This window comes from Protomyctophum parallelum (assembly GCF_964188405.1).
Source record: "Protomyctophum parallelum genome assembly, chromosome: 2".
NCBI classification, from domain to species: Eukaryota; Metazoa; Chordata; class Actinopteri; order Myctophiformes; family Myctophidae; genus Protomyctophum; species Protomyctophum parallelum.
Genome location: NC_139699.1, coordinates 30,317,181 through 30,345,168, shown reverse-complemented (window position 1 = coordinate 30,345,168; position 27,988 = coordinate 30,317,181). Strand labels below are relative to the sequence as shown.

Below are 27,988 nucleotides of genomic sequence, written 5' to 3'. Positions count from 1 at the left end.
AAGTCATTACAATTATATATATATATATATATATATATATATATATATATATATATATATATATATATATATATATAATAAAGACTGTTTAGGTCTATATGTTACCCGGAAATGTTTATCTTATAGCGGGCGTGCCGTGTTTGTACATCCGGTGTATTTTGTGTGGATCTTTCACGAGCGAAGGTAGATAGATGATGAACAAGAAAAGAATGGAAGGGAAGAGGAGATACTTCGCGCTCAGTGTGAAAATAGAAAACAATACAGAGTGAGAGAAAACTCGGAACGGACTACACGGCGTTGACTTATCGCAATCAGAGTGAAGGTGAGGCTGCTGTGTTTGTTGGAGAGCGCCTTCAGTGCTAGCCACCGCTAGCGGCTAATTTCCTTGTTCTTCCCCTGGAATAACGATATGTCAGATCTGATCCCCCTGTTTATAGTATACCCGGTCGCTCGCCGGTGTCGCGCGGCTCGACCAGAAACTAGCCGATCTACAAGCTCGCGGCGTGTCATGTCCGCGACGCTTTGTGAGCTTGTAGATCGGCGTTTTTCCTGCCGCGCGACACCGGCGTGCGACCAAGTATAAATCAGCGTCATGTTGTGTGTAGACTAGAGGAAGTGCTCATGAGGCCCTTTAACATTACTCTATGCCTTTAAACGTGCCGTTGTGCCGTTAAACGGGCCTTCGTCGCGCGACCATTTACAAAAGTATTTTTTCTTATTTTTAAATATGTATTTTTATTATTTTTATCGAGCGGCAAAAGGGTCGAACGGGTCGCGAGACGGAAGGACTACAGACAAGATCACTTCCTATTTTTGTGACGTCAGTGTCCCATCCTTGGTATATATTTTTTTTATATACAAACATTGAAACATACAAATTAAACGCTAGTGGTAGTTGAGTTAAACTAAAGCGTAGGCTACAAATAAAGCTGTTTTTATGGCAACCTGCTGTGTAACGAGCCTAAGCAGAGTAAGCACTTAACTTCACCCCGGGTTGTGTTTTCATGCTATCTAGTAGTTTGTGTTCTCTTGTGTGTCTGTTGTGTCTCTAATATATGGCTGGTTTTGTCCATTTAGGTCTGGTATTCACTGTCTTAACAACATTACCTAGCTATATTTAGTTAACCTACTCCAACCTACTCCAAACGTGCTGAAGCACTACTGATGACACATGTCCAGAAAGATGTGCCTTGGTATTTTGTGACAACCACCAGTTTTAAAATGTACTACTTTATTAAGTGCTTTTTATGTCACAAATTAAAAAACAAAAAAAAGCAGCATAGACAAGTCCAGAAGTCAAATAACACGTGTTAATAGAGGCTATTTTGGATGGTTATGAATACAGGGGAGTTTTTGACTGTTCCTTTGGCATTTGAAACCCACTGACATAATCATTATCCCTATATGGTCCATAACAATACAGTAATATATATATATATATATAATAATATATAATATATTATAATATATTATATTCTAGCAGTGACTGACTGAGATATCGAGCGTGCGTCCGCAACTGGTTGTGGCCCCCATCAAGTGACCTTTTGACCAATGCGGCCCTCGCCCCAAGTTCAGTTCGACACCTCTGGTATACACACACTCGCACAGCAACTCAGAACCTACCACTTGAGTTTGGAAGGGCTTCAAGGTCACTGAATGGCCTAGCTCCTTTTGGGACCCTCGGTTACCTTTTCTGAAGTTTGGACGTCGGTACCCTAGGCCCCTGATCGCTTATTCCACTCTCCATAGGACACAGATTTACCCACTCTCTGTTCCCCTTGTACCGCCTCCTCCCGCACCAGGGCAGGGTGGTCGGTGCGAGGCAGTAACGTAGGGACGTGCAGCTAGCCAGTCGCTGCTTGGGAGGCGGTACAATGGGAAGTCAATAAGGAAGTCAAGGAAGAGAGAGGAGAGAAGTTCAGCGAAGCAAAATTAAAAAAAAAAAAGATAAAAAATACTTCATCGGCATCGGTGGTTAATGACGTTTCGCACACGTTTCCGTTGTCTCCATCTTTGAAACATCTCACCAACACTCAAGCTGTGGCGTGGCTCTCCGTGAACAGAGAGTGGGTAAATCTGCGTCCTATGGAGAGTGGAATAAGCGATCAGGGACCCTAGGGTACCGACGTCCAAACTTCAGAAAAGGTAACCGAGGGTCCCGAAAATAAGGCGAGGACCTGTCCAAATCCATTTCTGGCCTGGCCAAAATCCATACAATGAGAAAAAAGAGATGACAAGAACTGCATGCCTTTCAGCCTTTGAATCCTACTCGTCTGGCAGGTATATCTCTTTGAAAACCTTTAGTGCTACGATTGTGCGCGGGGACTCCGGGGAGATACAATTAGCACATCTTGCCTGCCCAAAATGTAATTCTTGCCTGCCCAAAATGTAATTGCTGGAAACACCACTGTGAAAAGGGGTATGAATACCACCTGTTTCGAATTTGCACATAATGCAGAAGGCAGCAGCACGACCCATTAATAAAAACGAGTGCTTCCAACCTCCCCAACACTTTTTCTTAGCAGAAAGTAGCTCATAACATGTCCATGGTGGATTTTTATGAATCAAACGCTTTGCAGATTGAAAGAGGATAATTCAAGCTTGCCCTACAGCTGCAATGTTTGTGGTTTAATGTTGTTTAATACAAGCAGATCGGAAATTCAATTTAGATCAATGGAGGGTATTGCAAATTTGCAACTCTAGATTCATCCCATTATAAAATAAATCTAGTGTTGCAAATTGCGGCTAAGGACTAGTAGGCTAATGCCTGTCCTTAACATCTATTCTATACCATTGTCTTGTGCATTTTCATATGGTAGTTGTAAAGCAAATGTAATAAATCAGTGCAGGCATGCTCTAGCTGGCCTGCAATAAAACCCTACTAAGGATGTGAATTATCGATTAATGCACTAATAGTTAATTGATATACAGAAATAATACGAAAGGCATATTATATTCCTTAATCAAATATTTATTTGACCATTGACGATATAGGGCCAGTCAATGGCATCTTTGTATTTGCGTTTCTCATTCAGCAAACAGCATTACATTCACAGAAAACCACCCAATGATGGAACCGCATAATTCTCAATTAATTACTATTAGTTATTAAATGTTAATGACTAGCGACACATTTCTTATCTGCGATTAACTAGTATTAACATCTCAACCCTACATGATAATAGTTCACATGTTGTGGCGGGTTGGCCCAGCTCTCTCTTAGGAGCCATCATGTATGCTGTAAAATTTAATTTCTCCCAGTGCACCACTGCACCCTGCCAACACCCCTTAATGTTTTTCAATGAAAGACAATGAAATTATACGGCCTTACGTTGGAAATGTAATGTATAATCTAGCTGCCCTGGACCTATGGAGGACATAGTTTAATGTGACATTGAAATTGCATGAATCATGACTATTAGAGTTGCATTTCAAGTTTCACCTGAACATAGTGCTTTGAGGGAGTGGCAGACTCACTGGCATGTAGGTTAAATATATTTATTCAGGAATTGGGTTTGAAGTGTAATGCTGCCAGATGAGCTCAAATATACATTGTTTACATGCCCCGACTTGGGCAAATGCCATTTTATGCAAAAAAGCACAGGAAGGGGTAGTACACAATCTGTAGTCTTGCGTCGCCAATGCCAGACAACTATTCTACAATCCCCGGCCCAAATGCTATCGAGTCTGAACTACACCTCCCAAAATCTGAGTATGGATGCTGCCATTTCCGTTCACGAAATACTACATATGTTTTAAAATATCTTTACATTTTATTTTTGTATTTCCATTTCTGCTAAGCAGCAAGCTATATATACTTACCGGTAGATGATTTTTTTTATATTAGGATACATTTGTGCGACTGTAAAGGCAAAACGGTAGTAGGGTGGAAGCTCCACTTCTGCAATATCGCTTACTCATGATAGAGCTTCCGTTGCTCCAGACTGTATGATGGAAGAATTTGAAAATTGTGAAAGGCAACAGTCTGTATTTACTTTATATGATTTTTCCAGACAACGAGAGCAGATTATTATTGATTGTAGACAGTGTACTTACATACTGTATATAATTTATGTAATCTTAAATCCTTGAAATTGAATAATTAACATTCAATCCAAATGCTATCATCCTTTTTGTCATTGCGTTTTGCATCCTTGTATTGTGGTATGTCTAACTAACGACCAGAAATAATGAAATAGGCAGTGTTGCCAACTCTCGTGAGAGAAATTAGCCAACCCACCTCCAAAAACAAGCAAACTCTTGCGAGAGAAATAAGCCAAATCTCCCCTCGAAAATAAGCCAAAGAAGCCCAATAATATGGCCATCTAATCATAATAAAAAGTTTCGATGCATTTATCATTATAAATACTAGTATGTATGTCTATAATTTATGTTTTGGTCATTTATTATAAATACATTCCACACATACTTGAGACGGGGCTTAATAAGTACACTACTCCCGTGTCTCCCCAAACATATGGGGAATCATACATCAAACCTGTGACTCGTCCTTTTTTCCCCACATCTCTGGAAAAAACAAGCCTAAAGTCACGGTAAATAAGTGGACTTGGCAACCCTGGAAGCAGGGGAAATTTTCAATAAATGCAACCGATAAAAACAGATGCTGGGGTAAGCAGCTGCTTGCTGCCGCTGGCACAGTGGAGGTCCCTACATATCGCAAGGCCCCCTTCCAGTCTGATCTTTCCTCTGAAGGTTAATCTCTGCTTCATTTATGCAAGTTCAACTTCTCCTGGAAGATGTGGGGAAACGGCCTCAGTAGAAATTGCATTTCCTATTTGGAATTGAAACTTAATTTGATTACTCCACCACAGTTTTAACAGGTATAACACCGGAAACCACTGCAAGCCTAGCCATTGGTGACATTTTTTGCGAGTTCAAAAAGCATGTGATGCAGAATACATTGCTATCTACTCAGGCATTGTGCTGTGTAAATGAGTCATGACTTAAATTTACTGAATAATGATCATTTTGAGCCGGACAGTTCTGTTCATTGACCCGCCCCCATGTCCTCCTCTTGCTGTCTCCCTCCTTCCTCCTCCAAATGCCTGGCTCAACTCATATAGCTAGCTGTGCTACTGTATCATGTTTGACTTATATTTCTATTCTCATCAAATATTGTTTACTCCATCTCAGTGCACACTTTCAACAGCTGTGATTCATCAGTTAGTGTAATGAAATTGCCATATTATTGACAAAATAATTGTAGTTGTACTGCTATGTATTGAACATTCCTTTGGTGAGTTTTTTGCACAGTGCACACACGAAGAATTAATGGTTGGCTTGGTGGGCAAACCAAAACCTAATTCAAAGCATTGAAAAGTAACAAATGTTTTCTTTGTATTCAACAGAGCCATACTTAATCTTGAACATTTCACAATTTATTTGATTAGCCTAGATATGATAATTATTTGCACAACAGGAATTGTTGCCAATCCCACTGGTTTGAGCTATAAAATCTGTGTTTTGTAAGCCTCATGAATGCTGGTCCTGGTTTTGATGTACTTGCAATTGCCCTTGAGAGCAAACTAAATGTGTATTTCAGATGCTGTGAAATTGAGCATGAGTCATCAGGAGGCCCACACATAAATATGTTCTAACAGAAGCAGCCCTCACCCTCACATACTTTTTTTAAAATAAATATTATGCAAGTAGTTTGAACCCTTATCCACTTGAACCCTAGTGTCCCTATTCTGGGGCCAACGCTCGTGAAAATAGTCGATCTACAAGCTCACAACATGGTGCAATATGAGTATGTGATATGTTGGCTTGTAGATCGTCAAAACTAAACTCCTCAAAAACACGTTGGAAACTTTATTTCAGTCGAATACCCCCCCCCCCCTCCCCCTCCCACCAAACAATTTGCCAACATCCCCCAACAAGCAACGTAATTTGATACTCCACCACAGTTAAGGTCAATTGGTACTATTGAAGGAGAGAGGGTTTAGGACGTGGTCAAAGTTGAACAACATAGCTTGTGTTGGTGTTGGCATTTTGTTTGGTGTCAGCCTGTCAGTTAGCTATTACTCTGTGCCACTTTGTTGGGGCTGAACAGTTGACAGTTGCATCAGCACAGTTTATTTTAGCAAAATGAAAGCTTTTAATAAAAAAATGCTTTGAACTTAGCAGGTTCTGCAGAGTGCAATTAGTTTAACTTGCATAAACCATGTTGACAAACATTGCTTGATCTTTATATTTAACTACTTGCATAATGACATCCAAAGCACTTGATTTTATGTGATTACATCCTTAACATTTGCATATTATATTTAATGTAAGAAGTTCGAGCTATCGAACATTCTCATGTATAAATTATTTGGTGAAATCAAACTAGTGTCTCAAGTTCAGACTGATGTATGTTTATATAATACTCTGCTATCAACATTACATTATTATGGTTGTAGGTGGTTCAAAATCTAATATTGCCTCTGTAGCAAACATTGCCTCTGTGGCTGAAAATGGTCAACTCCTTAATTTATAAAGGTTGTGATTCATCTTATTTTGAATGTATTCTATTCCTGTTTTGACGTAAATGTGCAATCATTTTGATCTAAAATAAGTTCACACCTTGTGTACAATTTTTATACTTTCCAGTGAATGTGCCTGTGCTTTTAACGGTGTGTATCCTTGACATTTTTTGTGCATCTTTATCATTGCAGGTATTGCCTATGCCCTCTTGTGCCTGCCAAATGTTGAGGCCAGAAGCTATCCTGTACAACTCATAGAATTCCCTGGGTGGAGAGAGAAAGGGAAAGCCACCCTGACCCATGAAAGTCACTGTGCCATCGCTGCACTGCCAGTGACTAGGCCTGTAGTAGGCCCAGCACAGGTGGCACTTTTCTGGATCTCCTCTGGCGCCCGCTAACTTGTACAATGGATCAACAACGAGACAAATATGCCGACCGGCCAGCCAGAAGTACCAAGGTTTCACAAGGAAGTCGCAGTGGGCACTCGTCACGGCCGTCGGGCTCCTCTGCGTCCTCCGGGGTCCTCATGGTGGGGCCAAACTTCCGTGTCGGCAAGAAGATTGGCTGTGGCAATTTTGGCGAGCTGAAACTTGGTACGCAGATAGTTATGCATTGCTGTGTTTTACCAATCACAGAGACTGAGCTATAAATGGGTTATTATGGCATGATTTGAACTTGCACCCAAAAATGTATCTGTGTGACCTTGAAATATAATTGGAAGCATTTGTGCAAATGCAGATAATAGTTGTGGTGTGACCTTTTTTTTCTAACCACAGTTGAACATTGCTTTCACTGTACATTTGCTAGTACACTCCGTATGTGCCTTGTGAGCTGACAGTAGGCAACTAGGCGCTCTGTATGTACTAGGAAATTGGTACTCTGTACTAGCATGGCGATAATTGGTACGATGTTGTCATTTCATTTCATTTTGGTACGTCTTAGAATCTATGAAGGCTTGTTCACATTTATTATCCATAATCTATTCTCAATGTTTCTACTATGTTGGTATTTTGCTGTCTTTCCTTGTTAATTCACCTTAAATGCCCCATATTTCCAAACTGCAAAAGTCAAGCCAAATCACGCTATGGAGAGATTGGAAGACTAAGCACAATATATTTATTTCTCCAGAACATTCTTATGTGTCAATCAAAACAGTTCACAGAGACCCTGCGCACTTTTTAAATTATAACCTATTTAGGAATTTGGACTATTAACATCATAGCCGTCCATGGAGAAGTAGAATATATACAATTATTAGTTTTATGACGATTGAGTGTGGAAATGCAAATAGCTATTGGCAGTTTTTCCTTAATAGTCGGAGCCTATTGTGAATCTGGCCTAAGCTCACAGGATGGAAGTAATATTTCTCCTTTTGTCCCATACACACTTCCACAATGTCTTGTCAGTCACCCCACCCCATCCCCATAGTCGTGTTAATGGACAATAATGTAGGTGTATCCGTATCCGTCTCAATAATATAAAACCATAACTTGACAATAATGGGTACTACTGTTTGTCACTTATGAAGTTTGTTTACTTTAATGATCATACCAATGAGATAATACTTGTAGGATTCTTCAAATCATTTCGAGCGATTGGTCAAAATTACAATCTTTCAGTTTTTACCACGAAGTTGCAAAAAGAGATTTCTTTTTTTTACAATATAATTGTTTCATTATACATTTTGCCTTACATATATGTAATTTTGCTTCCTTTCTTCCCTTACTTTTAACAGGTAAAAATCTCTACACCAATGAGTATGTGGCTATTAAACTGGTAAGTGAAACCTTTTTTTGCACTTGGAGACTGTTATTCAAAATAAGGTTTTTTCAAAATAGACTTTAATCATGAAATACTATTTGACATGACATTTGTCACTGATTTTTGTTACCATGCAACTGTGTGCATCCAAGGGTAGTGTCAAGATTGCGTGTCCTGGCAAAGGGCTAAAGTACTCTCACACCACCGTGGAGACTGGCATTTGATACATCCATGGTGCGTTCGTCCGGACACTCCAATGAACACATTTGGCAGTGTTTGCACATGTGAAGCCAGCAGGGGATTGTGTTCTTTGTGGCTGCACTAACGATGCCTACTGGTTCGTCTGGGCGTTTGTTCAGCAGACAGAGGAGGCATGCGATTGAATACACACCACTTTTTCCCGGGTCACGGACACATTTTTATGGGTTGCGACTCGCGAGTAAATATCCCATTTTCTTCGTTTCTTACAATAAAAACATCACACCGTGTGAAGTGAGGGGCGCTCTTATCATAGATCATCTCATTCCGGGTAAATCACAATTTGCGTCCGTCCTCACTTTTTGTCTTCAATGTTTGTGTTTACACAAACACTAAAAACTGCCCATTCATTTTCAATGGCATTTAATGTTTGTGTTATGTGTTGTGTTTACACATAACGTTAAAGCTGGACATAGGAGGGGCAAAAAAAAGTATATATATTCATCGATGTGGTCCAAAGGGGAGTGAGCTCTACTGACTGAGCTACGCAGACACAAACGGTTAGAGAGATCTCCATATATGGGCATGTCCATATTTGGGCTTATAACGTGGTGCCAGAACAAAATGATAGGGGTCATTGCATTGACAATATGTCCAGTCCATATATGGGTATGTGTCTGTCCGACACAAACGAGGCCCACCCACAGACATAGACATCACCCGCCACAACTTGTTCTTTATACAGTAGAAATGGCTGTGTTTCTGGTCAGTAGATGCATTTGATAACTCTTCATTTTGGTTCTCATGTCATGTAGGAACCAGTGAAATCGAGGGCGCCACAGTTACATTTGGAGTACCGGTTTTACAAAACCTTGGGAAGTACAGGTAAGGTCATTGGCAAGATTACCAACTATTATTCAGTCGTTTTTGTGTTACTACATGACAGATTTTACAGTTACTGTAGATATTGTCTCATTTCCACAACAAGTGATTACGCCTTTGCACTTACAGTCATCGACCCTCCCTCAATAGAATCTGTATGATAGAATCAATTTTAATCTCCGGGAGTCTGTGTTTGTAGACAAATCTCTTTCAAAGGTGACTTTGCAAATTCATGTGGGAACGCCATTACCAGAAGCGGACTGCTACCTTCCTGTTGCCCTGAAATGACTTCACTATTGGTATTACGACCTTTGACCCTATATGGGGTCTTGGCTCCAAAGGAGGAATATATATTGTGGCTGTCAAGGATCACAAACCAATTCAGGCAAAAAGGTGTACATTTATTGAAAATCTTCACAATATTCACATCAACAGGGCAAGCATGTATATATAGCTTCAGGGTGGCCAATGCTAAAAATAACAAACAAAACACCCCCCAACCCTACCTAGAAAAGAAACAATCCTAAACTACACCAAAAAGAAAATTACAATCTAGGCTCCCTGACTAAACATTAAACAATGGGTCAAAACTGGGGCACCAAAATAAATAGCAGCACACCCTTACCATACAGCTTCCCTGGGGTTTGGGATACTTGGACAGTGGTTATGAGTTGAGTTGATTAGTAACTGTGGCTAACAACTTTGTCAGACTAACAACTTTGTCAGACTAGTAACTTTATCTGACTAATTATGCTTTCATTGGGAAAACAAAAGAACAGGGTCTCAGCAGCAGTGTTTGCATGAGGTGTTGATACAATGGCAGAAGAGGGCTTGTGGGCTGTTCTCTCTCTCCTTTTATAGTGGGTGGTGACGAGGCCCAGGTGTGTCCCAATCTCCACGACACGCCTCCAATCTGGTCTGTATTATGCACAGACCAGAACAACACTAGGGCCACATAGGACCGTAACAATTGGTATCTAACGGGAGATGCAGGAAACGTTAACGTTATTACAGCCATCAGAATTGTGATTCAACTCATGCATAATGCAGGTTTGTCATGTCTTATCCCCAAATCTGATCTCCTTATATGACCTCAGGCAGGTCGTTCTTCAGCCTCGACTTAGGAGCAACCAGCAGGTTCCTGCTTGGGGAGCGCATGCTGCACACAGGCTTGTAAAGATTTAACTCGGGGGGCCAGGTCATGAAGTGCCTTAAAAGTAATCCTAAAACGAGAGTAATGTGGGTGCCTGACAGCTCAGCCAAATTGTGTACACATTGCTTGTGGGCCATGTGGACTTTGGTTTGAATGTGACTCCTCTCTGTCCTTGGTTTCCTGTCTCTCTCTACATGCTCTACAAGCATGATGATGGTTTCGGTGTCTTTAAAACTCAAAATTGATCTGATCCTGGATATATTCCTGAGATGATATTGGATACTTTCTGCCCTACTTTCTTTTCAGTTCTTCCTCTTGTTTGTCATCGACCAATTATTGCCAGAGACACACGGTCATGGTCAGAATTGTTTTCATTGACAAGCAGGGCTCAAGATTGACCTTTTTGTCTTGGTACTGGTGCTCCCAACTCATAATGTTATGAGCACAAGCCAAAAAGGCCTCTCGCATGTACGGAACATAGTATGTAACGGTACGGTTTACAAGTAACATAAAATATTGATTAAATGCATGGGGCTTTAATGCATTATTCTGGGTCCAGGTTTTAAAATGTGCTCTTCTGGAAACTATGATCAATTTCGAAGTCGAAATTTGACTAATGTTATTTTATTCAAAACACCCAAGTGTCAAAATGTTATATTGAATTGATACACCTTGATTGCTCAGTAGCACTTTTATACATGAAATGGAAATGTAAGTTTTGCTAGACATGTTCCTTGGCAAGCTTAGTGGAACTCAAGGTGCCTCTGTTATAGCCAGACAAAGAACATAATGTCTACGGTTTTGCAAGGGTTGGAAAAGGCCAACTGTGCGGAAACTCATTAAATATTTAGAGTGAGGCTGCCTCTCTTAGCACTAACCTGCCTCTGTCCTCTACTCCAGATGGGATAACATGACCCCATTTCATCTTAGCTGTGTGCTAATATGCCATCATCCTATGTCCGCCTGTGTGGTTGTCCGATAAAGGATGTCTGTTTTGCATCAGTGCATTCATGGATGAATGTGCTCAACCCAGGTGTCTTTATACAATATATTGAATGATTATGAGTCTTTTATGACTGTTATGAGCCAATGTTTTTCTAAAGGTGTAGCTTTGGCTTTTTGCATTTTGGAAATTAGTGAGGCATGAAATAAAAAGTCTGCCTGGCTTAACTCTGAAAGACTACACCTTGTACTCTGGATCTCAAGCAAAAAAACAACCATAGCAGAATCTGCCTCTAGAGAAGGAAAGGTTCTGCAGTCTTCTCTTGGGTGCTCAAATCTTGGGTTCCCATCACTGGCCAAAATATTGGTTAAACCCAACAGCCTCTTAGCCCATAGTTGTATATTGCCTTAAACTGTACTTCACCTTCAGTAATTATAGAAATTATAGGCTAACAATTAACCAGTACTTTAGAGAAAGATTGTTTTGAATTTATTCCATGAATTTGTGGAATAAATACATTTTCTGATTTTGACCTGAATAGATATTTTTGCAAGAAAATACTGAATATTTCCCATATATCTGCTAGTGCTACTTCATTCACCTTTTCCTCAATCACCAGATGCCTCAAGGTATCATTCCTATGGTACAATTGGCAACCCACAGAATAGGATAATTGGCTCCTAAAACACAGGATGGAACCCAGCATGCTGTTAACGTGGCCAAATGCTAGCTAAATGGCTGTAGTGCCACTTCTCTCAGTCTCATGTGTTAAAGCCCATCTGTGATATGCCTCAGGAATATTTGCTCACACTATTCTAACGTTTTGGATTAAGTCAACCTGTTCATTAACCCATTCTGACCTGAGATCAGATTCTAAAAATGTCTTCTACATCCTGACAGTTTTCTGAAAAAGCTATGTTTCTATGTCAGTCGTTCTTTAAAAGAAATAGCAGACCTACAAGCTCGTAGATCTGCTATTTTTCAATAGCTAAAGCACAACACAATGCTAACACCGAAAGGGGTTCCCGCCAAGGTTAAGACCAACAATGACAATAATGATGAGTACCAAGTCTGTCTTTTTATGTAAAGTAGACCATTGTGGCTCCATTAGGAGCTGCTTTGAGTAACACAATTTCTTACTTGATTAAATTAGCTGATTTATTGTTTTTGTTTTGCCCATGGTTTTAATCATGGGTGGAAAGAAAATAGACCTTTGATTTCAATGTTTACTGGGGATAACTAATATTATTTTATGCCGTAATCATTTAGTCATGCCTACTTAAAGTGTGTTTCAAGTGTTATTCCAGTAAACATCAAAGATTTCCTACACTTTGGAACTACAGATCTGCGGAACAAATCCAATACATTTTGTAAATTCACACGTTTGAATATATTTTGGGTATCCCACAACTGCGGTTTGGTTTGTCTTTTTAAGTTGAGAATACTGCTTTGTCTGGACTGAAGACCTTGTAATCAGGACAGCTGTCCAGTAAAATAATTGGACACAGGCTGCAGAACATGTTGTCAGTTTGAAGTTGGACATCCTCCAAAACTGAATGACAGACACGCTGATCCAAATTATGTATTGCCCACACTTGAGTGTATTTTCTTTTTGGCATTTACTTACTTTACTTTACTCTTTCAAAAGCGGAAATTGCTCTGAGGTTTCCCTACACATACACAGGCCACTCATGCTTCTTTTCTTATCCATAACGTATGTAGGTTAATTCTCCTTGGACCATTAGCCTAATCAGCACAGACCTTTTGCTATCCAAAGTAATAGTCTAGGTCTTGACTTCAAAGCTCTCTCTCCCAGGCACACCAAGACAATTCATGGAGCAGTTTCAACAATCAGTGCTTTTTAGTTTCTGGTTAATGTGTAACTAGCAGCAGGATCTGATCTCTACCCTCCATAACAAACCATGTGATACTCCTAGTTTCAGATCTGGCTGTGACTGAGTTGGGCTCCAGGTCAATTTCATCAGTCATGGGAGGCAAGAATAATAAACAGTCTCTTGCTGCCCACAGGTTTTCATCAGACACATTGCCATGTGCAGCTGAAATAATTTCTTACCATTAAGGCTTTTAATATTAGCTGTGTGACTCAATTTACTGTTTACCATTCCAAGCTTATAACAATGTTGGCCGTGACGCACATGGAAACGAAAAATACAATCTGGAAATGAACCAATTACACATTATGCTCATGGACTTCAGTATTGTCAGCCGAGCTATGATTGTGTCTCATGCATTCCTTATTGCTCTTTCTTTTGTTTCAGCTGAAGGCCTGCCACAGGTTTTCTACTTTGGGCCTTGTGGGAAGTACAACGCCATGGTTCTGGAGCTGCTGGGCCCCAGCCTAGAGGACCTCTTTGACCTTTGTGACAGAACCTTCTCACTCAAGACTGTCCTAATGATAGCCATTCAGTTGGTGAGTTCACAGCAGTGGGTTAGACCCAGCAGGGCCACACTCATATGAACTAGAGTTCTCAATCTCTGCCCGAACCGACCCGGCCCGACATTTTCGGGTAGGGTAGGGCCCAAAATCCACGATAATTAGTCGGACCGAGCCTCGGGCTCTGTGATTTTCCGTGATTTTTCTTTTTGTAATAATCTTATTATAATAAAAATAACAATTCTGTTTGTGTAATGTATTTATTTAATATGAAGAGGGCTGAGCTGGTGAATGTTGGCGATTGACTTTTACAGTTTAGGCTATTATACTATTATGTGACTGAACCGGTGGAGATGATCAGCAGCAGCACACCAGATAAGTGACAGAATAGAACGGTGGTTGTTGAACTTGCTACTGCTGGCTGGCCTGCAAATGAGCTGCTTTAGTGCTCAGCACCAACTATATAACTTAAGTTAACTTGCCATATGCTTAAATGTTTTATAAGACCATCGATTGATCCGCATTAGCTCGTTTTGGAAACATTGGAGCTTAACAAGACACTGCTGTCTCGTTGAACCCATCTGGGTGAATAAGCTAAATTAGGCTACCTAATCAACGTCGCCAGTCACCACGGTAAATGCTCCATATAACTATGAAAGCGCCTGCATACACGTAATATAGTTACATGATGACCAAGCAATGTTACAGTCCACTGTAGGCTACAGCTATTTGGTTTCCCCATAGTAGTGCAGCGCGCATCGTTGTGTGCCCACTGCCCAAAATAAAAGATATGCAAGCTGTCTACACGCCATCGAGGGGCATGTTGGTTGTTTGTATGTCTGTTCTTTTGGTTAGGCAACGCACATTACGCTGGTATGTGGGTTTGAGAGGCAATGATTAATGTAAACTATACAGTAACCTAATAGATTATAGTGAAGTTGACAGTTGTCATAATATTGTAGTCTATAGCTCTGAATCGGGACTGTTGCACAACGGTGAATGATTAAAAAGTTGCACCTTGTTAACGGGGACAGTATTGGACATAATAACTGCGTCACTTCAGAGGATCGCTGGCGCTGCTACTTTGATTCAGAAGATGTTTACTCACCCCTGGAAATTGCTGGAAACCATTAGAATGTTGGAAACATGAACATTATCAACATTATCAGCCAATTAACGTGAGTTACATAAATCCTTTATTTCGGCGACTTTTAGTGCAATCTCTGACACACTCGTCTCAATAATCCACAGTCCAGAAGGAAACTCGCCCTAAGGGGCGAGAAGGGCGAGGTCATGTGCACGCATCCGCCTCGTTGACGGCAGACTGCTGGGCGAGCGCTGGGGCGCTGGCTTATTTGTGACAGCAGGTCGCATTTACTATGATGTGACTATTACTTTGATGATGTCACGTGATGTCATGAGACCTGGGCTTATACTGTATGGGGGCATTCCCATGTATGGGGATAATGAGTGACAGTGACTGACGGGAAATCCATGTATGGGGATAATGAGTGACTGACGGGAAATTAACGATTTCATAGTAAATGCGACCTGTGGTCGCAATTAATAACTGTGTAGTGTGTACACATCATTCACCATTAGCTGTGTAAATCAGTCACTGGATGTTTTGTTTTTACAACCAGAGAAACAAATGTTCACCACAAGCTTATTTGCTGGTATGCAAAAGTTGGTTGCGGCTCAACCTTTGGGCAACAGTATCAAGAAAGAATAAGATAGTACTGTCATTCTATCAAAGAATATAATGTAGTTGGTGATATAAATATGTGATGGTAAGAATAGCAACTGTTGCACAAATGTTCATCTTTTTCTGGCTTAAATTACTTAAAAGCCACATTTTTGATTTGTGGCTGTGCATATAATGCATTTTTCTTCTTTCTTCCTTTATTGTCCCACTACAGATCTCCAGGATGGAGTATGTGCACTCTAAAAACCTCATTTATAGAGATGTAAAACCTGAAAACTTTCTCATTGGACGGCAAGGGAACAAAAAGGAACACATTATCCACATAATTGACTTTGGCCTGGCCAAAGAGTACATCGACCCTGAAACGAAAAAACACATTCCATACCGTGAACACAAAAGCCTGACTGGAACCGCCCGATATATGTCCATCAATACACATTTGGGCAAAGGTAAGACGATGTGCATTTTTAATTAAAGCTACAAACCAGGAGTCTTCTCCATGCATAAATTGTTTGGTTATTCACGTTGACCATGGAGCCAGATACATAACGGACAGACTGGCATCTTTACCATGGTTGGAGACCATAAGCGTTATGGACATTCCCAGGTTTCAGCTACAATTAACAGGCTGCCTTACTGTTGAGCAGATATGACCATATTTTGGGTGTTTTTGGAACATTTAATGTATTCTCTCCTAAAATATGTTCAACTATACTGTTGGACTATACATAGACCAGGCTACCTGTTTAATTATGCAATCTTGAAAGAACACTAGAACAGTGGTGGAAATGTAGATTTCTGTGGTTAAGCTTGCTACTACTATTTTAAAGTGAATCCAGGGCTTAAAGTTCTCAGTCCTGGGGACGGATTTCAGTCCTGAGGATTTCATAGGGGTTATTTAATGAGATCAGTGCAGATTTGCAAAAAGTAATTTTCAGTCTTGGGATTCTTTTTGGCTTTAAGCCCTGTGAATCTCTATAGTGCTTATTTCTTCTTATTTTTATATTTACTTTTTTATAGAGCAAAGCAGACGAGATGACCTTGAGGCCTTAGGTCACATGTTCATGTATTTCCTTCGTGGTAGTCTGCCCTGGCAAGGACTAAAGGTATGCAGTCTATTTTGATATTGATTACAGTTCTGTAGAAGTGCAATTATAAATATTAAGCAAACTTACACATTGACTTTGTAAATATCGTTTGACCTGGTCTAGGCAACCTTTGAAAATTAGTTCAAGTACAGGTGATGTGTTGAAGTACTTTCTGTGGTTTGTGTCCGCCAGACAAGTGAGCGCCTAACGATTTAATTGTGTTTTTGGTGTTGAACATTGGAACGCGAATACAAATTAGCGCTGACGGGTCTCTCACTGATTTGAATGGGAATATCATGGTTTTTCCACGTAAAACACTCATGTTTGGAGCCAAAGCTTCAAAAACTCTTTCAAGTCCCATCAACAAGGTCTGCAGCATGTACCAGAAAAATATGCGCTTGGCTCAGTTGGCTGGCATATTATTGCAAATGTTTATCACTGGGAAGGAATATGGATGTACCTCATCTCATCTAAAGTATAATCGTTCCTGGGGGTCAGGAAGTTCTGGGGACAACCACACGGAGTTGCACCACTCAGTTCACACGGGTGGGATTTTATTACAATTCTTGCCATTACCATCATTAGTATTATTGTCATCACCTGAGTGGGGGAGCTGTCTAATTTCCCTGACATGAAGCTGTGTGTAGGCCTGTCATAACACAACTTTGTGTCACATTGTAAGCTTGTAGATCAGCTATTTCTGCTATGTTTGAAAGTTGAAAATGATTAAATGTCAGTAATTTCTTTCTATATTTAAGTTATTTGTCATATCTGCTATGTACCAATTTTGAGCAGGAAGCCTAAAAGGCAAGCATAAATTACATTTGTATTCACATGTTCCAATGTTCAATGCCAAAAACACAATTTAATTGAGTTAATCGCAATATTTTTCATGACAATTAATCGGCAACTTAAAATGTTGTCATTGTGACAGTGTGTGTGTGTGTGAGTGTGTGTGTGTGTGTTTGTCAATACAGTTTGAGATTGGGTAAAAAAGAGAACGCTCCAATCGCTCTGTGCACTGTTGCAGATCACACAGCAGCATAATCAGCAGCATAATTTCACCATAGTGTTTTTATGGTATTCCTATTCGTTCTAATATGTTGCTCAGATTATGATTATGACATGGCCAAAGTATTTTTGGGGGTCTCCAGCTGAAAAAGTTGAGGACCCCTGACTTGGATCAAAATGACAGGTGCTGTTCTTCTATCTCGATTGGATTGCAGTCTCTTTAGATTACCATGTTTATCTTCTGCAGGCTGACACATTGAAAGAACGATACCAGAAAATTGGAGACACAAAAAGAAACACTCCTATTGAGGTCCTTTGTGAGAACTTCCCAGGTACTATATCTTAGGCTTGCACAGCACTGCAGGGTTTACAGCTTAGTAATAACATGGCTGTTTCACAATCTGACTTGTTTTTATAGCAGTAATCTGTGATCCTTGGATCAAAACTGATATATCAAGACAATCGTTTCCTGCAAATACATTATTTTGCAATGTTGCATACACCTTCATGTGCTTTAATACACTTCATAAATTGTGTCCAGAGTTGCGAATATAATGTAAACCGGATTATTTTCTTACCGTTTCAGAGGAGATGGCCACTTACTTGCGCTACGTGAGGCGATTGGATTTCTTTGAGAAGCCAGACTACGAATACCTGAGGACTCTGTTCACTGAACTGTTTGAGCGGAAAGGATATACATTTGATTACACTTACGACTGGGTTGGCAGGCAAATAGTAAGATGGATAAAAGATTGTTCTATATTAACTATAAAATACTTTTCCTGATAACTCTGTGGGCTCACTGTCTTGGAAGCCATTCAAGTTTTGAATGTTGGTAGTGTTAAGTATTGATAATGCTGGTTAATTCTTGGTTTTAACCCATCTGCTGCTATATACATATTTTAAGTTTTTCAGAAAACTTAGGTCAGGCTTTAGAAGGCGTTTTTAGAATCGGCCTTAGGCCTAGAGTGTTGATAGTGTTAAGTAGTGTTAGTGTTAAGTCTAATATGGTTTTAGGGTAAACCGGTGGATGCTAGGGTAAAACAGTGATTGCTAGGTTCTAATAGGTGGTTGCTGAGGTAAAACAAGAGAAATACCTTTTTGAATGTACTGTGCCTTTTCAGAGTTACCTAATTTTACAGGTAATTAGTGGGATTTGATTAGTGTAGAAGAACATGGTTCTGAACAGATGGTCACAACTTGAAAAGTATATATTTACATGTGAGTGACCATCAGTGGACCTGTGTCAACACAATTTATATAAGTAGTCTAAAACATTGTGGCATGGATATATATCAACAATTTTATGACAGTACATCTCGCTGTGCTCTAGCAAATTGCCATTTTCGCTTTCAAACTAATGGGGATTTAGAATAGCGTTTTTAGCTAAACGTACAAAGGACTAGATGATGATAAATAGTTAGGATGACGTTACTGTGCACGCCTTAGTGAGCCCACAAGACATTAAAGATGGGAGTAATCATTTTCTGGTACTGTTTTCCTCACAGCCCACGCCGGTAGGCTCTGTCCATATAGACTCTGGAGCATCCGCCATCACAAGAGAGAGCCTTCCTCACAGAGACCGCCCCTCACAACAACAGCCAATGAGAAATCAGGTGTGATAAAGGCTTGCCATGTTTCAGAAAAGTGGTGGTGGTCAAAACCCCTCAACAAAGTCCCAGGAACTGTTGCATCATATCTTTAAACGAATGAATGAAGTCCCAGGACATCAACAAAGGGGTGTGGTGTTTAGACTCTGAGTGGCCTTCAGGCTGAACCTGCTAATGAAAATGTCATGGGGTTTCCACTGTTGGCACTGAGCAAAGCTTTTGTAGTACAGTAGTATGCAAGGCTAGAAGCTTTAGCCAACTAGATTTAGGCATAACAAATGGCTAAGTGACTCTATGGATTGTCTTGTTTAGTGGATCACTATCACTATGTGCTTACTTGGGTCCCAATAATTTACTCTATAATATATTAATATCATTTTGGAGGTATCATGATCGATTAATGCAATTACTTTTCTGATTGAGCTGTGGTGCCTCAAAAGCGGCAGTACCAATCGCAACCTGTAGATTCTGTTTCACTGTTTCCAGTATTTGAGGAGAAGGGAATTACCGTTAGGGATGTTAAGTTTGTAAAACTAGGATCACCTTTGAATAGTTGGATCCCTTTTTCAATGTGTGTTCAGCAAGGGTTTCTATACCTGTCTAGAGCTAGAGACACAAAGACAGGCCTCAGCTTATTAGAAAGTCTTCAAAGGAATGTGATCACATACAGCACTGGCTAATTTACACAGATAGCCTGATAAAGGTCTCTGAAGGATGACTATTCAGAAAGAAGAGAATGTGACTTTACATCATTGAAAGCAATGGTGGTAAACCTCACATGAGGGGGGCGGGCGGGGGGGTCCATTAAAGCTACACCCAAGGCAGTATTATTGGGACATTGAGGCCAAGGTTTGGGATTTTCAAACAACATTCAAATGAATTTGGCCTCAGTGGTAGTTATTCGTCCATCTTCTTGGCTTGAGCCTTTGCTTTGACGCATTTTATTTTATCATTTATTTATTCACGTGCAGCTTTGCATGACATCTTGGCTTGCTCGCCCCTCCCCAAACACCCATCTCACCTCCCCCTCCTCCCAATGCCATCACCCTCCCTGTCCAATTGCACCCCTACCTCCCTTATCATCCCATCCCTTGAACAGACTGCAGCCTCCGACCGACGAGGAGCATGGGAGGCGCAGCCCAGTCGCCAGGCAAACTCCTCCTATCTGTCCTCTCACCTGGCAGCGGACAGGCATGGGGGCTCAGTGCAGGTATACACCACTCATCTGATCCACTGCTACCCTACGCTCTAGCCCTTCTCTATGGAGTCACTCCTGTCTTGGCAATGAATCCAAAAAATACTCGTTCCGGTAATGTGCAACAGCATGTAAATATACCAAAAACTGGTATAGGCATTAGGCATCTGTTCACAAATTAACAAAAAAGACCATTTACAATGTTAAATTGTGTTTGTACAGTATATCAAACGATGTGGGTCTCTTATGATGTTATATTGATAGAAAAACACTCAAACATGCTCTACGTGTTCAATTTGGATATTTATAGGATCTTTAGAGCTTTTGCGGAGTGTGTGTGCAGTTGTTCACATGAGACAGATCTGACTCCATTGCTCCCTCACTCCCCACCCTTTTCCCAACAGCAAGGATACGGTTTCTCTCTGGGCAAGGTGCATCATCACATGCATGTCATATGGTGCACACTTCCCAGGTGCTGAATATGTGATGCATTAACCTGTACTGGTTGGACTGTTTTAGGTGTCATAAGCACAGGTTCCACTCTTCATGGCCCTTTGACATTCCTTGTTTTTTACCTTTTTATTTGCTTTTTAATTAACTATTGCGAGATCTAAGAGCCTATAGACCGGTTCAACTTAATATTGTTTTTCTTTTCTTTTTTTAACGCATTATTAGGAGGGGAAAAAAGTAAAGAGGGGGAAAAACACTTTGCATGGTGACCTTGCTTAGCTGGCTTATTGCATGCTCTGAAGTCATCGCAGTTAATTGCATACAAGTATGGTTAAACTGTCCCTATGCTAAGCTACATTAAACGGTGAACGCCATACAAGACGGATTGCCCTCACCTCCCTGCGTGCTTGCTCTACAGTGTACAGCAAATTGCATAGGTTTTTTTTTACCTCACAACCACATTTCTTGTAGCCTTCTACTGTAACCCCAATATCAATAATTGTAACAGCTATTCTTAATATAATAAACAATTTGTAATGTGATATACTGTAGTTATAGCAATGACTGCGACAGCAGACTGAAAAACAAAGCCAGTGACAGGTGAGTTAGTGAACGCGCACAAGCACACATGCGCAACTGGCCTGGCCCTCATCAAGTCACTCCCCTCCCCTCCTAGGTTGTCTAGTGATGAGTTGTGTTTGCTTGCTAGCCTCTCATTCAAGTATTCTGTATGAAAAGATTTGTTGTTTACGTTGGTTCCTTATGTCAGATTCATTACAGCAGTACTGCCATTAGTTTATTGAATGAGGAGTGATTTTCCATTCCGTCTTCCCGGTGGTGTTCCTCTCTGGCAACTGTGCCAGTAGGTACAAAAGTACGTCCTCCCCGTGGCGCTTATCTCTGGCAGGTATGCCAGTATAGACAAATCCACAGAGAGCCAACATAGCTAATTTCCTACTACTACAGTGAATGTGGAAGTGACTGATGTTTGTCTGCTCACGTTACTCTTTTATCTGCTTTTTACTAACACTAACTTTACAAATATGCCTAGAACATCTGGACGTACCTGTGTAGTTTATGGCTGCTCAAACTGTACAGTAGTGGCAAAATTCATCTTTGGAGAGAAACGGACTGTCAAATTGCGCATTATGTAGTGTAATTACGGTAAAGGCTACTCAGTGGCTCAGCCTTTACCGTAATTACACTACTTAATGCGCAATGACATACGGGCGGGTGCTCGTATTTGACATTCAGTTTCTGAAGTTGAATTTTGCCACTACAGCCATAAACTACTCAGTTTCGTCCCGATGTTCAAGGTGTTGAACTATATTATATATTAGCAGAGCTCCAATCGGTTAATATTCCAGTTTTTCACTGAGCGAGGGATTGTTTGATGCAATTCATGTATCACGTTTTAGTTATGGTAGTGGTGATAGAAAACCCATCTGAAACCATGTAGAATGTTCATTGAACTTGAGCATTAAATTGATACAACTACATTCTTAAATTGGAACAAAGCGGCAAACCTTAATATCTTTTATTTATATGCCACCAATTTAAACTTAAGTGTTTACTTTGTTATCAACCACAATTTCAGTGCTGCTGAAGCAAAATGACATGCCCTCTTGATTAGGAATGGTCCTTGATTGGCTTGGGACAACCTGTGACCGAATGTTTCACTGTGTCACACCAAGGTGGTCAGCTCGACTAATGGGGAGCTGAATGCTGATGATCCATTGGCTGCCCATTCCAACGCACCAATCACAGCTCAGGCAGAAGTTGAAGTGGTTGATGAAGCAAAGTAAGTCTCACTTTTGCTGTGGTATTGTGGCAGCCCTTTTCCTCAACTCTGATCCGACTGTCTACCCTCTTAGCAATGTCTTAATAGAATGTTAATGTTGATTAACCTTTTAAACCCTCTAGACTGGACAGCTGGACCTATGTTGCAGGTCCTCTTCTCTTCGCCAAACATAAGCTCACAACACGATATGTTGTGCATATTTGGCTAATGTTCCCCCCAGAATATGAATGCTGGGGTTCAAGTGATTAAAAGATAACGATAGCAATATCATGCAGTTCTAAATGCTTGTATAGTGGGTGTTAGCAGGCAGCCTTCCACTGTCCACAGCAGGCAGCCTTCCACTGTCTGTCCACACCATCTCTGCTGGTGTTTCTCTTTCTGTGTTCTGAGGGATTTCTGAACCGCAGAAATCAGACTTTAGAAAGTATTTTGGAGGTTTTAATTGAATGAGTTTTTGAGTGGTGCAACCACTCCCTTACGGAGCTATGTGTGTGGGTAGCTGGGTGGCTGGGTGCGTCTGAGCACGAAAACAGCATGGTTGTTTTTCACCACCTGTGCGCAACCTAACAAACACACACGCACATATTAACTGTATATATAGTGATTTCGGGTGTGCCAGTACAGTACAGTGAGAGTACAGTACAGTAGAGGGACCCCCACACGGTAACTGTGTCATTTCGCAAACGATTCGGATGCACCCTGGGTGCGTTCCTGTGGGTCTGGAACTCTCCTCCCCCCCACCCCCACATGGAGTTGCACCACTCACTTCACACCGGTGTGATTTTTAAAATGTTTCATGAAATGAAATGTTTGATCTTCCTGTATTTACACAATATTACATTGATATATATATACACACACACACTTTCCACATCATTGCATCTCCATCATGAGATTACCGTAATTCACTTTAATTTATTCCCATTTCTGGTCCTGTTTAATCAGACCAGTGTGTGTCCAGTGGAAACCTCGTATGAATCTGATCTCAGGTCAGAATGGGTTAATCAGACCACTGTGTGTCCAGTGGAAACCTCGTATGAATCTGATCTCAGGTCAGAATGGGTTAAATAACGCCATTTAGTTCCATTCATGCAAGCGTTTGATATGATGATTTGGCGCCTGTACTGCCAGTCTTTTTGATACATAGTCAAACAAGTTCACGGTAGAAATAAGTGCTTGTAACGAAAAAATGCAAATCTTGTAGCCAAAACCCTTTTCATTAATGTTGTGCATATTATTGATGGATGACCATAGAGGGAAAGGGAGAAAGGTTTCCATGAAAAATTGGTTTTTATATATTATGTCTACATTCGTAGATAAAACAATTGTTTCCTTTAAGTGATTTGTGTAAATGGTTACTTTTACGCTGTTGGGCTGAATCTAGACCTACTGTGTGTGTACCTGCTTTCCATCTAGATAAATCATTAAACAATGTAAGCTAATTAAGCACATTAGCCCTATGTATATATACTCTTTTATTTATTTGAGGTATTGGTTATCTTGACTTTGACCTCCATAAACTGTGAATGGATCCTTATGGAATCATAATCACACACAGGAAGTAGAGTATCTGGTCCAGTGTTTCCTCCTAGTAGATCTGCTCCGTCTGTGCCACGTGTACGTACGTGTGTGTTTGTTTGTTTGTTAGGTTAACGTTACATTACGTTTGCATGCTAGGTTAACGTTACATTACGTTTGCATGCATGTGTGGCATGAGGTCAGTCCCATCGTCTTGGTCTAGCTGAATTAATCTATCTTTTCTCTTTTATACTCTTTCCTCTCTTCTGTAGCTGCGTGAAAATGCTCAACCTTTGGTGAGTCCCTCTGCTAGTCCACATCAAACTCATGGGACATGGAGTGGACAGGCCTAGGCTGGGCCCCAGTGCAGTTAATACAGCATTAACAATGGACACTCACTAATAGTGCCATAGACGGTGCCCACTGAAAAAATGCAGACTTCAGATCAGTAAATTTCTGAACATGAAGGTGGTAGAGTGCATAAACGACCTTTTTGAAGTACTTATAGGCGTATCATTTTTATTATATTTATTCCTGATACAAACTCTGATACAAAAAGTACAAAACTACACCTACAGTAAGCAGGTATCACCAACAACCCAAATTGTTGGTGATACCAAGTTAACAAACATGACTTGTTAAGTCTCATTTACTTGAATTGCCAGCTCACGTGATTTTCTTCTTCTTAGCAATATGGAAAATGTGATTTAGTCAATGACTTACAATTGTGTATGTGTTGGCTCTGTTGCATGGTTCACCATTAGTCTCTATTAATAATTTAATTAGAAATAGACAATCACTGTCCTATGTCTTGGTCTATAGCTGTTTGCCTGTCTTCTGTACGTTTGTTTATAGTGGCTCACCATGTCCTGTGCTCTTTGTCTGCACCACTCAGGTTTTGTCCATACAAGCATAATTGCTTTCAAAGTCCTTAAAAGCTACTAGATGAGCTCCTCTGACATTTCACAAGTTGCTAATTGATGATTAAAAAAAACACCCCCACACTGGATAGTTGACATTGAATGCCTGACTATTTTAATTCCTGGTTATTATCGGAAAATTGGTAATGGAATACTTAGCAACAAACTGTGCAGGTTGTTTTTGTCACCATTGTATTTTGCATTGTGTGAACACAGTTTGACTAGGATGTGCATAATGATACACTACGTTTTTGAACAATAATGATGATGGCTCATAATAGTGGCAGATAAATTGGAACACAGGTAATGGTGGATGGCGGTGCAGCCAACTTGTGCTTGGTGCTGAATGGTGGCTTTGCTAACGGATGTATCTGTCAGACTTTTGGAAAGCTCTGAGAAAAACAGTTTAATATTGCATTTAAAAAATTTACTAGTATTGTTTAGGTTTTGTCTGTATAGCTAGCTCATCCAGTTCTCTCACTCTCTGCAGGTGCTGCTGCTTCTTCAAGCGGAAACGGAAGAAGAACACACCACGACATAAATGATTCTTCACAGCCTGAAACATTAAAAGTGTCTTGCTCAGCTGAATTGTGATTACAGAAATCAATAAGGTCCAATCCAGAAGAAAAGGGAGATGACTGAAAGATAGGAGGACCTATGGAACTGGTTATTGGGATGTACACAAGATGCATAATTATGTGGTATTATGTGTCCTTTGATTAGAATCCTGTGAGTTTCATGGGAGTCTCATTACATCTTTTCTTTTTTTCCCCATGATGCTTGGAATATTTAGCAGGCAAACGGGCCTGTTCGGGATCCTACATCTTGGCTTTTAGCTGACAAAAAAGATTTGCATTTTTGTCATACTTAACCAAGCATTTGCACTTTTCTTTGCCTTCTCTGTTTATTTTCATTTATCCTTGGAATTACAAAAGATGTTTCCCTCTGGAAAGAACTTCAGCTACACCATGTTTTACTCACTTCTTTCCTTTGCTCACAGTCAGAAATGCAATCTTTCTGTTCCTTTGTCAAGCCCCAATGGAGTGCAGTTTGCCTCTGGTATACTTTGCTAACTTGTTTTGGCACAACGCTCCCACATTATTTCTGGTGTTGAAGTGAATGTAAACCTGAACATGTGAGGAACCTAGAGTGTAACTGTATCTATTTAAACACTGAACATACGTCCAGAGGGCATGTCGGGGTGCATCATTATGTCACTAGACCCCTGCACTTTTTCCTCCAAAGGGGTCAGACATAGCACTGGGACATGGGCTGAGACCATGTGTTCTGTGTTTTCTCCAGGCTGTCTAAAGCTGCCAGCACTCCCCGTAACCATAACTGTCAAAATACATTACAACGTCTTTGACTCGTGGAGTTTTGGTCCAGGTGGATTTTCATTGAGCAACAACTTTGAGATTTGTAAGTTGGCTAAAGAAAATACTATTTATGCTATTTATCTCTTGATTTTCATCCTTGATTTTCTTACTAATTCTTAAACATACACACTGAATGTATGGACAGAAAAGCAAATGACATTGAGACATTTACAGACTGTCAAGCCCATGGGAAGGAAACCACCAGAAAATACAACTGACCAAACTAGGTGGACTTGGAGCTCTTCTAAAAGACATTTTTGACCTTAATCATGTGACGTCAACTAACAGACTTTATACATGGCTGGAGTGTATTACTTTGGAGAAACGAGACAATGGTGCAATGTGCTTTTGAGATCCAGTCTCCTTACACTACTGTCCAATGCCTTAACCCCAAACCACAACATCACAGCCAGTAGGGCATGGTGGCAGGATGAGGGTCTGCATAATGACACCCAATGTTTGGCACCATGTACCTGTACTCCCCATTGGTGTACACTAGAGCAGTTATAAGTCACTCACTTATGCTGAAGTTCATGGCCCCAGAGTATGATGCCAAATGAAACTTTGGGTGGATCTAAGATCATGTTAATACAGTAAGTGTCTACCCCTCTTAATGCAGTGCTGCAATGCATTCCACGATGTTTTAAAGAAATCGGCTGAACCCTGATCCTAGGTCACAGAAGCTGGACAAATACAATGTGTGTACACTATAGTTTCTTTTTTAATTAAAATTGATTTATTATTTTATTCTTTATTTGTACATGTGTTATGGAGGACTGCCTTGAAATAAGTTCCCTTGATAATGTCACCTTTCCTATCCTCTTGATGCCTTCCCAGAGGTAATTCCATGCATGGTGGCTTAATTTTATTTGAATGTTTTGAGCAAATGTTTTTTCTTTTTGGTAATTTAATAATTTTTGTTTTCTTGCTAATGTGACTTTACAAATTATTGTTTTGTTTTTCATTCCAAATGGCCATGGTTGTACAGGGAAAGTGAGGAAGACGAAGATAAAAAGCGTGACTGCACTACATTTGATTTTCCTGACAAGAACCCTGCCTCCCTGATCCTGTACTTGAGTGCTCATTACTTTATCTCATTGTTGCTGCCCCTCATACCTGTATGATAGGCCTTCATGCTGGGTGATTGGATTTTCTAACAAAATTGGGGGTTTTATCTTTTTATATTTATCCTTTAGTGCCATGCGCCCCATACATGCATACACTCAACCTCTGAATCAACTCTCAGTGGAATGTTGCATATTGTTTTTTTTGGTGCACCTGCTCAGCCACCTTGCATATTAGAGATACCTATGTTGTAGATGTTGCGAACTGGCTCTGTGAACCAGTAAATAAACCCGCTTGTTATGTGTAATAACACTGTATAGCTTTTGGTTTTTCCAACCCTGGTTACTCAAGTCAGTTGCTCTGGGGTCTAAGTTATTGTTTTATTGAAAGTACTTGAATATAAAAATCTATTGGATTTTTGTTTTGTTTGCT

General features: G+C 40.3%; 1 protein-coding gene across 4 annotated transcripts; it reads left to right on the top strand.

Annotated features, from left to right (window-relative positions):
- Nucleotides 1-155: 155 nt before the first annotated feature.
- csnk1g1 (casein kinase 1, gamma 1) lies at nucleotides 156-27,977 on the top strand. 4 transcript variants are annotated; one of them, XM_083759833.1, is made up of 14 exons: nucleotides 156-322; nucleotides 6,678-7,078; nucleotides 8,221-8,261; nucleotides 9,260-9,329; nucleotides 13,702-13,853; nucleotides 15,737-15,971; nucleotides 16,543-16,628; nucleotides 17,869-17,953; nucleotides 18,208-18,356; nucleotides 19,130-19,237; nucleotides 20,331-20,441; nucleotides 22,571-22,677; nucleotides 24,468-24,491; nucleotides 25,606-27,977. In XM_083759833.1, exons 2-14 carry the CDS (start codon nucleotides 6,892-6,894, stop codon nucleotides 25,658-25,660), a joined length of 1,410 nt encoding a protein of 469 aa, XP_083615959.1. In that variant the 5' UTR covers nucleotides 156-322; nucleotides 6,678-6,891; the 3' UTR covers nucleotides 25,661-27,977. The 4 variants fall into 4 exon arrangements, with proteins under 4 accessions (XP_083615959.1, XP_083615961.1, XP_083615960.1 ...); XM_083759835.1 differs by lacking the exon at nucleotides 20,331-20,441; XM_083759834.1 differs by lacking the exon at nucleotides 24,468-24,491.
- Nucleotides 27,978-27,988: the final 11 nt, after the last annotated feature.

Coding starts and splice junctions, on each gene's coding strand:
- csnk1g1 (XM_083759833.1), top strand. CDS start 6,892: ATGGATCAACAACGAGACAAATATGCCGACCGGCCAGCCAGAAGTACC. Junction 13,854..15,736: donor TAATGATAGCCATTCAGTTG/GTGAGTTCACAG, acceptor GTCCCACTACAG/ATCTCCAGGATGGAGTATGT. Junction 20,442..22,570: donor GGCATGGGGGCTCAGTGCAG/GTATACACCACT, acceptor TGTCACACCAAG/GTGGTCAGCTCGACTAATGG.